This window comes from Oncorhynchus masou, chromosome 17 (assembly GCF_036934945.1).
Source record: "Oncorhynchus masou masou isolate Uvic2021 chromosome 17, UVic_Omas_1.1, whole genome shotgun sequence".
In the NCBI taxonomy this organism is placed as follows: Eukaryota; Metazoa; Chordata; class Actinopteri; order Salmoniformes; family Salmonidae; genus Oncorhynchus; species Oncorhynchus masou.
In genome coordinates, this window is record NC_088228.1 from 38,764,325 (window position 1) to 38,777,586 (window position 13,262).

General features: G+C 40.9%; 1 protein-coding gene across 3 annotated transcripts in view; it reads left to right on the plus strand.

Moving 5' to 3' along the window:
• LOC135559012 (protein kinase C iota type) overlaps positions 1-13,262 on the plus strand; it is a 55,255-nt gene that overhangs the window by 23,326 nt on the left and 18,667 nt on the right. For all 3 annotated transcript variants that reach the window (XM_064993314.1, XM_064993315.1, XM_064993316.1), the window contains 5 exons: positions 1,315-1,404; positions 2,065-2,115; positions 2,244-2,329; positions 11,201-11,338; positions 11,532-11,595. In XM_064993314.1, coding sequence (XP_064849386.1) covers positions 1,315-1,404; positions 2,065-2,115; positions 2,244-2,329; positions 11,201-11,338; positions 11,532-11,595 — 429 coding nt within the window. The remainder of the gene's footprint in view (positions 1-1,314; positions 1,405-2,064; positions 2,116-2,243; positions 2,330-11,200; positions 11,339-11,531; positions 11,596-13,262) is intronic.

Here is a 13,262-nt window from a genome sequence, read left to right on the forward strand (position 1 = left end):
ATGGGCCAATTGTGTGCTGCCCTATGATTCTCCCAATCACGGCCGGTTGTGATACAGCCATGATCGGAATCGAACCAGGATCTGTAGTGATGCCTCTACCATTATTCTTAAATGGAAGAAGTTTGGAACCACCAAGACTCTTCCTAGAGCTTGCTGCCTGGCCAAACTGAGCAATCAGGGGAGTAAGGCCTTGGTCAGGGAGGTGACCAAGAACCCGATGGTCATTCTGAGTTCTTCTATGGAGATTGGAGAACCTTGCTGAAGGACAACCATCTCTGCAGCACTCCACCAATCAGGCCTTTATGGTAGAGTGGCCAGATAGTAGTAAAATGCACATGACAGCCCACTTGAAGTTTTCCAAACGACACCTCAAACCATGAGAAACAAGGTTATCTGATCTTAAGAAACCAAGATTTAACTTCTTGACCTGATTGCCAAGCGTTACGTCTGAAGGAAACCTGGCACCATCCCTACGGTGACGCATGGTGGTGGTAGCATCATGCTGTGTGGATGTTTTACAGCATCAGGGACTGGGAGATTGGTCAGGATTGAGGGAAAGATAAACGGAGCAAAGTACAGAGTGATCCTTGATGAAAACCTGCTTCAGAGCACTCAGGACTTAGACTGGGGCGAACAGACATCTTCCAACAGGACAACAACCCTAAGCACACAACCAAGACAATGCAGGAGTGGCTTCGGGACAATTGTCTGAATGTCCCTGAGGGGCCCAGCCAGAGACCGGACTTGAACCCGATCGAACATCTCTGGAGAGACTTGAAAATAGCTATGCATTATGATATGCGAGAAAACAGTGTTAACTGTGCTAGGCTTTGTACCCCCCCACTATCTGTCCAGATAGTCATGCATAGCTACTGTATCTAGCTAGCTGGCCCTGCCACGGTATCGGGCTGGTCGTAAACGCTTGTGTGTGTCACAGCACAGTTGATGTCGTCAGGTTGTTGGACTCAGTGAAAGGTCAGGCTGCCCTAACTAATTAATATATCACCACTCACCAGCCAGCCATACTTCAATAGCCTCGTCACAGTCTCTGAAAAACACACACTGTAACTGTTCATAATGAACTCAGCCAAGACTGAACCGCTGCCTCAACAGAAGTCACACACACACACCCACATACACTCCCTCATAGGCGCCTTCTCTAAACTGGGAACAGCTAAATGTATCAGCTAAGAGATCTTGAGGAACGTGGTGGTGCTGAAGGATTACTGAACACTATATGGGGAATTGTGTGTCAAATGTGAGATGCAGTTGCTGTACTGACAGGTTGTGTTGCTGTGTCCACTGTCTTCCCAGGTGACCCGTGTACAGTATCGTCTCAGCTGGAGATGGAGGAAGCCCTGAGGCTCTATGAACTCAATAAAGACTCTGAACTCATCATCCATGGTAACATGACCTTCGGTTATATTCAATAAACATTTATTTATACCCAAGGGGAAATCATTCCTTTACTGACAGTGCAGTGACAATGCGGACAACATAATACATACATTGGCTTTGCATTCAATTCAATAAAGTTTATCCTCAGTGCAGATACACATTAACCAACAGACAACTTGAGAACATTCACCTTCCGTTACATTCAATTCAATGTATTAATTGAATAAATAAGAATGTTGGCTGCTGGGCTGACATTGCAGACAAGGATACAAGCAGACAACATAATGTATACATAACAAACATGAATCTTTCTGTCTGCTACACTGATCCTATCCATCTGCTAGTGAGGCAAACATCAGGTAGCCTCTCAATAACCAGGAACTAGTCATGGGTTTACTGAGTAGCCTGTTGATGAGCACGATTTGGTTGTCCTTAATCAACACCGGATAGAGGGGAGGGTGACCGGTTAAGAGCAAGGTGAAGGTCACATTAGAGGAAGTGAGGGAGATGAGTTGGGGGATAGGGGAAAGGGCACGGGGGGGGGGGGGGTTTAAAGTCTGCTAGTTAATGATGGAGCATCCACCACTCACCTCTGGCACACGTACTTGTGTGATGTAGAGTCTGCAATGTTGTAGGCCTAAAGCTGTTATCTCCCTCTTCCCTCAGTGTTTCCTTGTGTCCCAGAGAAGCCTGGCATGCCCTGTCCAGGAGAGGACAGTAAGTCTACAACTACTTGTCCCTTTTTCTCTTATATCCATATCACTGTTTTCTGAAGATGGGGAGTTTCTCTCTGACACACACACACGCATACTTTATCCTGTAACCCTTGTTTCTTGCTCCTCCAGAGTCTATATATCGTCGTGGGGCGAGACGCTGGAGGAAGCTCTACTACGCCAGTGGCCATGCCTTCCAGGCAAAACGCTTCAACAGGGTGAGCTACCTGTCTTATCCATCTCTTTCTCTATGTTCCACTCTTCGTTCCTCTTTGTCTCGAACCCCCCCTCTCTCTCTCTCTCTCTCTCTCTCTCTCTCTCTCTCTCTCTCTCTCTCTCTCTCTCTCTCTCTCTCTCTCTCTATCTCTCTCTATCTCTCTCTATCTCTCTCTATCTCTCTCTATCTCTCTCTATCTCTATCTATCTCTATCTATCATCAATTAATTAATTAATTAATTAATTAATTGTGGTTCTTCCTTTAAAAGTTGCATCATACTGCTACTCCACAGCTTGCGAAATGGTATGGCATGGAGTGCATGACGTCATAGTATTTTACTGTCAGCCATTGTTGCCATTTATGCTAGTTTGACCACCAGAGGGCATCTTTGAGATGCTAAGTTATTGAAATGACATGGAGCTGTAGGCAGTGGTGGGCCATCAGGGCCAGCAAGGCCTTCTCTGCTTGCCTAAACATCATCAGAATATAAACATTTTTTTAAATATATTTTCCCACAAATATGTATTAAATTATTCCCCAGAGCAAGAGTTACACTCTTCATTTCATAGCGTTCCTCTTGGTTGCACTGCTTCCAGCCCCAGGTTGAGATTTGGAGGGCTGGTCTTTATGTTAGATCTTTTATCCAATCATATTCAGCCATCATGTGTTGCCAGGGGTCTAAAATCTGGCCTCAGGCCTTCAGAATCAACAGTGCGGGCGCTTGTAGCTTAAAGTGAATGGAAATTAAAATTTAGTGTCAACCAATCAGCTTTAGAGTTGGCTATTGTACGCCTGCTGGCTGGCTCCAGTGTTACACAGGAGCCAGCTAGCAAGCGTAGTGCGTGCACATCTTTTGATTGGATTACCAATATTGAGAGGCAGGTCCTATATGGGCAGGTCGATGCAGAATCTCAGAACTAGGAAACTGAATTTGATAAACAAATTAATTTGCGTACTACTAAGCTGTTTTTTCAACCCACAATGGCGGAAGGAGAAGATATCGATTTGGTCGAGGATATAATTATAACGGCATTCTCAAGACAAACTTTTCAAGAAAAGTTAGAAAATGTCAGGAGAGGTCGATGCCGACGCTTCAAAGCCTGTCACAGGTGGGAAAGGGGTTTGTTCGCCACTTTCAAAGTTCCAACTATGAGCGCTATCAATGGCTCACAGGCTCCGAGAAGCACTGCAAACTGTACTGCTGGGAATGCCTATAAAGCAGTGGTGCTTTTGAAAACTTTTGGGGACACCCGAGTGGATCTAAGCCCGCATGGCAACGAAGCTGCACAATAAAAGGTATTGTACTCTTCCCCTGCAATTCTCTGAATAAAAATGTAAATTTCAAGGTGACGCAACGCCTGGTTATACTGCGTTTCTGTCTAAATGTATAGTGTCTAAAGCCATGGCACCATAATGATGGTAATAAGAGGTGGATTAATTTGGGTGGGACTGTGTAGGACTTCCCTGAAGGAGTTCCTGTAGCTGTTTTAGCTTAACTTACTTATTGGCATCAAGGCCTACATCATTGATTGATATACTGTATAATCATTAATTCCTTTGTGTGATCATTACACAGGATGCAAGTCATCCATGTCTTTAAATGCAGCCAAGCATTTTAGTTATAAAACAAAATAACAAAGGGAGCCTTGAATAATTAAACAATGAGTAAACCGCAACATGTCGGCTGAAGCGATTTAATTCATGAATGCATTTGACGTCGTGGCTGCAAGGAGCCAAGGTAAGTTGCCAACTAGCATTAAACTTATCTTATCAAAAACAATCAATCCTCACATAATCACTAGTTAACTACACATGGTTGATGATATTACTAGCTTGTTCTGCGTTGCATATAATCAATGCGGTGCCTGTTAATTCGAATCACAGCCTACTTCAACTTCGCCAAACAGGTGATGATTTAACAAAAGCACATTCTCGGAAAAAAGTAGAATTGTTGCAGTAATGTACCTAACCATAGGTTAGGAGAGTTCAATTCATGGCTTGGTTTTTGCTCTGACATGCACTGTCAACTGTGGGACCTCATGTAGACAGGTGTTTGCCTTCCCAAATCATCACGAATCAATTGAATTTACCCCAGGGTCTGATTACTTAGGTAAATTAGGTATTTCAGGTTTTTTTTTTATACATTTGCAGAAATGTATAAACCTATATTCTATTTGTCATTATGGGGCATTGTGTGTAGATTGAGAAATAATTTAATCAAAAAACATTTTTATTATTTGATTTGAAAAAAAATAAACCTTTGTTTAACTTAAGGTATAGGGGGCAGCATTTTCACTTTTGGATAAATAGCATGCCCAATTTCACCTTCCTGCTTCTCATGCCAAGAACATAAGATAGATTTGGATAGAAAATACTCTGAAGTTTCTAAAACTGTTTGAATCATGTCTGTGAGTATAACAGAACTTATGTAGCAGGCAAAACCCAGAGGATTAACCGTTCAGAATTTATTTTGGGGGGGGGGTCTCTGTTCAGTGAGTTCTCATTGGGCAACGATATTTCTTAGGAACTTGTTTTCAGTTCCTACCGCTTCCACTGGATGTCACCAGTCTTTGGAATTTGGTTGAGGTTATTTATTTGTGCAATGAAGAAGTACTGCCATCTAGGAACTGCGTATCACTTTTGAGAGTTGCGCAAGACTTGAAAAGTAGCTTGGTTTGTTGTCTTCCTGTATTGAATACAGATAGACCCGCCTTCAATTTGATCGATTATTAACGTTTAAATATACCTAAAGTTGTATTACAAAAGGAGTTTGAAATATTTTGGCAAAGTTAATAGGCAACTTTTGAAATATTTTGTAATGACGTTGCGTTTTTTTAAGCTGTTTTTTCTGGATCAAACGTGCCAAATAAATTGACATTTTGGATATATATGGACGGAATTAATCGAACAAAAGGACCAATTGTGATGTTTATGGGACATATTGGAGTGCCAACAAAAGAAGCTCCTCGAAGGTAAGGCATGTTTTATATTTTATTTCTGCGTTTTGTGTAGCGCCTGCAGGGTTGAAATATGCTACCCTCTTTGTTTACTGTTGTGCTATCATCAGATAATAGCTTCTTATGCTTTCGCCAAAAAGCCTTTTAAAAATCTGACATGTTTGCTGGATTCACAACGAGTGTAGCTTTAATTTAGTATCTTACATGTGTGATTTTAATGAAAGTTTGATTTTTATATCATTTTATTTGAATTTGCCACGCTGCATTTTCCCTGGCTTTTGGCCAAGTGGGACACAAGCGTCCCCTATACCATAAGTAGTTACAATGACGGCCTAGCCCGGCCAAACCCAGATGACGCTGGGCCAATTGTGCGCCGCCCTATGGGACTCCCAATCACAGCCGGATGTTATTATTCAGGCTGTAACGTAACAAATTGTGGAAAAAGTTAAGGGGTCTGAATATTTTCCCGAATGCATTGTATGAGATCGATTGATATTTTTTTGTTAATTATTATTGTATTTGTTGTGCTGTGTATATGGTCAGAAATGTAGCTTCATTAAATTGATCAATATTATGGTGTTTCTATTCCAAGAAAAAATGCATTTTACAGTAGCCTGTGTAGGCCTCGGGGCTTCCGTTATGAAAATATGGTGCTGTACAACGTGATCGGTCGGGAGTAGGCCGAGGTTACTAAGTGACTGCGAGTGAAGAGCAAAATAATCGGAACATTTCTTTTGTACTCCAATTTATTGGAAAGGCTGCTTAACCATTCACATCTGGCCCACAGCTTTGTTACGTCCTCTTTCACTCCATTAGCTGCTTGGCAATGGCCAAATTTTTCTTTCTATTATCTATTCGGTAACATTTTACAAGTAAATGTAATAAACAAAACCTATATTGAATAGCTCAGGTCTTGAAGATATGTGAAACTTTTATTTTTGTTTGTTTTAGTGACAAAGGCTTCATGGCTAAGCCATCAACTTTTTAAATTTAGCAGACATAACTTGCTTAGTCAACACATACAGTACCAGTCAAAAGTTTGGAGACGCCTACTCATTCCATATATTAGCATTTGGGACAGAGTAGGAGGCAGTTCACTCTGGGAACGCCATTCATCCAAAAGTGAAAATGCTGCCCCCTATCCTAAAAAGGTTAACTGCCTTGTTCAGGGGCAGAACAATAGATTTTTACCTTGTCAGCTCAGGGATCCAATCTAGCAACCTTACGGTTAACTAGTCCAACGCTCTCACCACCTGCCTCACGAGGAGCCCGCCTGTTAAGCGAATGCAGTAAGAAGCCAAGGTAAGTTTCTAACTAGCATTAAACTTAATCAATCATAATCACTAGTTATAACTACACATGGTTGATGATCTTACTAGTTTATCTAGCGTGTCCTGCGTTGCATATAGTCGATGCAGTGCGCATTCGCAAAAAAGGACTGTCGTTGCTCCAACGTGTACCTAACCATAAACACCAATGACTTTCTTAAAATCAATACACCGAAGTATATTTTTTAAACCTGCATATTTAGCTACAAGAAATCCAGGTTAGCGGGCAATATTAACCAGGTGAAATTGTCACTTCTCTTGCGTTCATTGCACGCAGAGTCAGGGTATATGCAACAGTTTGGGCCGCCTGGCTCATTGTGAACTAATTTGCCAGAATTTTCCATAGTTATGACATAACATTGAAGGTTGTGCAATGTGACAGGAATATTTAGACATATGTATGCCACCCGTTAGATAAAATACGGAACGGTTCCGTATTTCACTGAAAGAATAAACGTCTTGTTTTCGAGATGATAGTTTCCGGATTCGACCATATTAATGACCTAAGGCTTGCATTTCTGTGTGTTATGTTATAATTAAGTCTATGATTTGATAGAGCAGTCTGACTGAGCGATGGTAGGCACCAGCAGGCTCAAGCATTCATTCAAACAGCACTTTCATGCGTTTTGCCAGCAGCTCTGCTGTTTATGACTTCAAGCCTATCAACTCCTGAGATTAGGCTGGTGTAACGATGTGAAATGGTTAGCTAGTTAGCGGGATGTGCGCTAATAGCGTTTCAAACGTCACTCGCTCTGAGACTTGGAGTAGTTGTTCCCCTTGCTCTGCAAGGGTAACGCTGCTTCGAGGGTTGCTTTTGTCGTTGTGTTCCTGGTTCGAGCCCAGGTAGGAGTGAGGAGAGGTATGGGGGCTGTACTGTTACATTGGCAATACTAAAGTGCCTATAAGAACATCCTATAGTCAAAGGTATATGAAATACAAATGGTATAGAAAGAGAGAGTCCTATAATTCCTATAATAACTACAACCTAAAACTTCTTACCTGGGAATATTGAAGACTCATGTTAAAAGGAATCACCAGCTTTCATATGTTCTCATGTTCTGAGCAAGGAACTGAAACGTTTGCTTTCTTACATGGCACATATTGCACTTTTACTTTCTTCTCCAACACTTTGTTTTTGCATTATTTAAACCAAATTGAACATGTTTCATTATTTATTTGAGGCTAAATTGATTTTATTGATGTTTATTGATTATTTTTTATTGATGTTTATTGATTATTGATTTTATATTAAGTTAAAATAAGTGTTTATTCAGTATTGTTGTAATTGTCATTATTACAAATAAATGTAAAAAAAATGGCCGATTTAATCGGCATCGGCTTTTTTTGTCCTCCAATAATCGGTATTGGTATCGGCATTGAAAAATCATAATCGGTCGACCTCTAGACAAAATCCTGACTCGTCAGTGAAGAGCACTTTTTGCCAGTCCTGTCTGGTCCAGCGACGGTGGGTTTGTGCCCACCATCGCGACGTTGTTCCCGGGGATGTCTGATGAGGACCTGCCTTACAACAGGCCTACAAGCCCTCAGTCCAGCCTCTCTCAGCCTATTGCGGACAGTCTGAGCACTGATGGAGGGATTGTGCGTTCCTGGTGTAACTCGGGCGGTTGTTGCCATCCTGTACCTGTCCTGCAGGTGTGATGTTTGGATGTACCGATCCTGTGCAGATGTTCCACGTGGTCCGCCACTGCGAGGACGATCAGCTGTCCGTCCTGTCTCCCTGTAGCGCTGTCTTAGGCATCTCACAGTACGGACATTACAATTTATTGCCCTGGCCACATTTTCAGTCCTCATGCCTCCTTGCAGCATGCCTAAGTCACTTTCACGCAGATGAGCAGGGACCCTGGGCATCTTTCTTTTGGTGTTTTTTCAGAGTCAGTAGAAAGGCCTCTTAGTGTCCTAAGTTTTAATAACTGTGACTTTAATTGCCTACCGTAAGCTGTTAGTTTCTTAACGACCGTTCCACAGGTGCATGTTCATTAATTGTTTATGGTTGAACAAGCATGGGAAACCATGTTTAAACCATTTACAATGAAGATCTGTGAAGTTATTTAGATTTTTTACTAATTATCTTTGAAAGACATGGTCCTGAAAAAGGGACGCTTCTTTTTTTTGCTGAGTTTAGTTGTCATATCCATATGTGTGTTTTGTGTTGTCTAAAAATATAAAATAAAATCTGAAATAATTTAATAAGTAAAAATGACAAGCCTGCAATGCATCTGATTATTCATTACAAATAGGATTTATTTGATGTAGTTTACGTGCTTCATTGTAACCGCAATCTCACAAATTATTGAACACACACATGAGCAGATTAACTTGGTCAAAACATGTATTTATTAAAGATTATCAGAAAGAATGTTGTTACTTATTTATTTTGATCAAAAGCATCAAATGAGTGAGTCACTCAGCTGTATGCTAACATATATGGCTTTATGCTGCGAAATAACCTCCTAAATACGTCAAGCCTAAATTAATATATTAAATTGCCTAAACAAACTAGTACATTTCATAAATTCATGAAGTATCTCAGGTCTTGAAAATATGGGCCACCATTTCCCCTCCCTATCCTCGCTGGACTCTCATTCAGTTTCTTCTTCACATCAGCAATAACTCACTTTATATAGAGGGGCTATCCCCCTTTCACACTGTGGTAAATAATGCCCGTTTGCTATTAAGAATTATATCTGTTTTTAGAGGGAGAGAAATCAAAATCCCACTGTGCCTATTTTTAGAAAATTGTCAGTCTACATGTCAAGTGTAATTGTGCGATTGTATTTACCCATGTTCTCTCTCAACTTCGGGACCACCCGCCAGGTCATTATTTGTTGTTACCTGATACAGGACTCGAGTGCCAGAGAAGAGAGACTCTGACTTAAACATTCACACCTCTATTAATTTACGAAAAGATCATCAATTTGTGCCACAGTTTAGACGACCGATAGATCAGCATTCTAACTCCCCCTTGTGATAGTGTGGTGCAATGACGCAAGTTACCACAATCTGACACAAATGGCCATAGGCTCTAAACCTTTGAGGAACTACTGTATATACTGTATATACCTCTCTTCCTTCACTTCTTTCTCATTCTTCCTCTTTCTCCGTCTCTCTTAACGTGTTCACGTTACAGGTTCCCCAAGGGGTACCACCCCCCCCGCTCAACTCAAACCGTGGCGCACAGAATGCAAAACTATTCTTAGAAATATTTAACCTCCACAACAAGTCCAATAGCTCAAATGAAAGATAAACACCTTGTTCATCTACCCAGCGAGTCAGATTTCTAAAATGTTTTATGGCGAAAACATAGCACATATGTATGTCAAACCACCACAAAGACACAGACAATATGTAGCCATTTTGTCGAACAAAAGATGCAATCACAAACGCAGGATTAAAAGAAAAATAATTCACTAACCTTTTGAAAATCTTCATCAGATGACAGTAATAGGACATGTTACACAGTACATTTGTTTTTTTCAATAATATGCAATTTTATATCCATAAATCTCCTTTTACATTGACGCCATGTTCAGAAAATGCTAAAAAATGTCCGGAGAAATTATAGATAGCTCCGCCAGATAACAGCAATACACATCATAAACTTTGACTAAATATACATGTTCTACATATAGTTAGAAAGATACACTGCTTCTTAATGCAATCGCTTTGTCACATTTATTTTTAACGTTACAGAAATCGTTCACTATTCAATAATCTGAGACAGCGCTCAGACATAAGCAATATTTCTCCGCTATGTTGGAGTCAACAGAAACACAAAATTACAACATAAATATTCCCTTTGATGGTCTTCAATCAGAATGTAGTGGAAGGAGTCATACGTACCCAATACATCGTTTGGTTTCAAGTCGTGTGTCTTTGTATTAGCATATGCTAACAGCTTCAGCTGAAATGCATCCAAAATGACTTCTGGTCCTGAACAGTTGCGCATCTAAACTTAAAATTACATATTATATGTCGACTAAACTGGTCAAACTAAGTGCAGAATCAAGCTTTAGGATGTTATTAACATACAAAACAATTCTCAATTCGACCGGACAAACTGACTTCTTCTCATGCAAGTTGGAACAAAGGGAGCTCTGTGCCCAACGCGCGCCTGAAAGCGCATGCATTTTGTCGCGACACTCACAATTTTGCCTGCCAAAGGGTCAAAGCTCGCGGGATTTACACAATTAAACGCTCTACTGAAAGAGGACATCTCGCGGAAGACATAGAAACTGTTCCCAGATCCATAGCTGGTTGGGAAGGGTGGGGGCGATGACGTCAAAGTTGGCCCAACTTTCTATGACAAAACTAGTTTGGGAGATTGGCTGCCCTGTGAGTTCTGCTATACATACAGACATAATTCAAACAGTTTTAGAAGCTTTAGAGTGTTTTCTATTCAATAATAATTATTATATGCATATATTAGCAATTTTGGACAGATTTCTTTTCAGTTTACTATGGGCACGCAATTCATCCAAAGGGGGCAGTATTGTCCCGAGCCTTAACATTAACCTCTATCCCTCTTTCTCTCTTTCTCTCTAAAGGTTTGTTTTCTTTGTCTTCCAGAGAGCTCACTGCGCCATCTGCACAGACCGTATCTGGGGTCTGGGGAGACAGGGTTACAAATGCATCAACTGCAAATTGCTGGTCCACAAGAAGTGTCACAAACTGGTCACAGTGGAGTGTGGCCGACAGATGATACAGGTGAGGAACAGGGAGTGGTTAGTGCCGTCTCTTATACTTAGTGCCCAGAGTTTTACCTTGGTCTTTTCACGTGACCTGTCCCGGAAAACTCTGGGCCCTACACATATTGTATTTTCATTAAGGACTGAGACACAATATTTATCAACGTGTCCCCTTACACTCTCTCTCGCTCTTCATCTCGCTCTCTTTCTAGGAGCCTATCATGTGGCCTGATAGAGGGGCCTCCATCACTCCATTAGACCAATCAGAACAGCCAGGTAACACACACACACACACACACTTCCTTTTTAAGGAAAGCTAGCCCTGGTGGGTTAAGATTGTTTATGATGATCTATCAGACATTTTGACGCAAATAATTGCTTCTTTTGACCTTGTCCCTAGACCTGCATCACTAAGCCGGATCCAGTAGGACTAAGACAGCCTTAAGTCCTGTCAGGTGCTCTACTGGTGGCTGACTGAATCAGAAAGTTTAAAGGAGAAGTTTACCCAAAAACGCAGAAACTCCCAATTGATTCCATAGCTTGAAACTAGTTCAGTGGAGTTTACCATCTCCCCCTCTCTCTCCCTGCACTAAAACGGCTGCAAAAAACAGATCACGTGACTCGTTACGTTGCTAGAAATGTCACTGTTTTCACTGTAAATATTTAAATACTACTGCAGCCAACTTTGCATAGCTGCATGTGTACAGAAAGGATATTTAAAAATACTGCTCTTGCTACTGTATTTCCATGGACTGGATCTGGCACAGTGCCAAAATACAAAGGCTTGTTTAAGAAAAGACAGCCACAACCAGCGTGCGGAGGTATGTAACCTCACCAGATTCTTGACATTCAAGGTGTTCTTATTATGTTATTACCATTGCACCATATCATGGAGACATATAGGCCGAGGTGCTCTACAGATTAGCACAGCGGTTCCCAAACTAGGGGACGAGACCCCGTGTGGGGTTGCCTGATATGAAAATGGGGTTGCGGGAGAATTTCCAAAATCCAGAGCAGAAAAAAAAAGATATACAAAAAAATGTGTATTATAATATCGTCTTTGTATCTCAAAATCATTCATGTGATAGAGTATGTGGTACGCTAGCGTCCCACCTGGCCAACATGCAGTGAAATTGCAGAGCACCAAATTCAAAAACAGAAATACTCATTATGAAAATTCATAAAACATACAAGTGTTTTACATCGGTTTAAAGATTAACTTCTTGTTAATCCAACCACGGTGTCAGATTTCAAAAAGGCTTCACGGCGAAAGCATGCGATTATCTGAGAACAGCGCCCAGCAGACAAATCATTAGAAAATGTCTTAACCAAGATGGCATAGCAGTCAGACATCCTTTTGTCCTCGTCGTGTGCCATGTATGTATGTATGTATGTATGTATGTATGTATGTATGTATGTATATATATATATCTTTCTTCGCATATCTTTTATATATATTTTTTTCAAAATGAAATCCCCAATAGAAGCTAACCAGAAGCTGGCCAGTTTACTGGTTAATATTAGTATTCAGCTAACCACGGTTTGTGGTTGAAATCCTTGGAGCTTCTATTAACCAGTAAACTGGCCAGCTTCTGGTTAGCTTCTATTGGGGATTTCATTTTGAAAAAAATATATATAAAAGATATGCGAAGAAAGATATATATATATACATACATACATACATCCTTGGATTTCAACCGTAAGCTCTGGACATTTACACCTGGATCTCGCAGCTAGCTAGCTGCTATCCGTGTGACTATTGGCTTACGTCAGAAACAAACATCTCCAATCCAAAGTTACATCTAGAATTGGCTTCCTATTTCGCAACAAAGCATCCTTCACTCATGCTGCCAAACATACCCTTGTAAAACTGACCATCCTACCGATCCTCGACTTCGGCGATGTCATTTACAAAATAGCCTCCAAATACCCTACTCAATAAA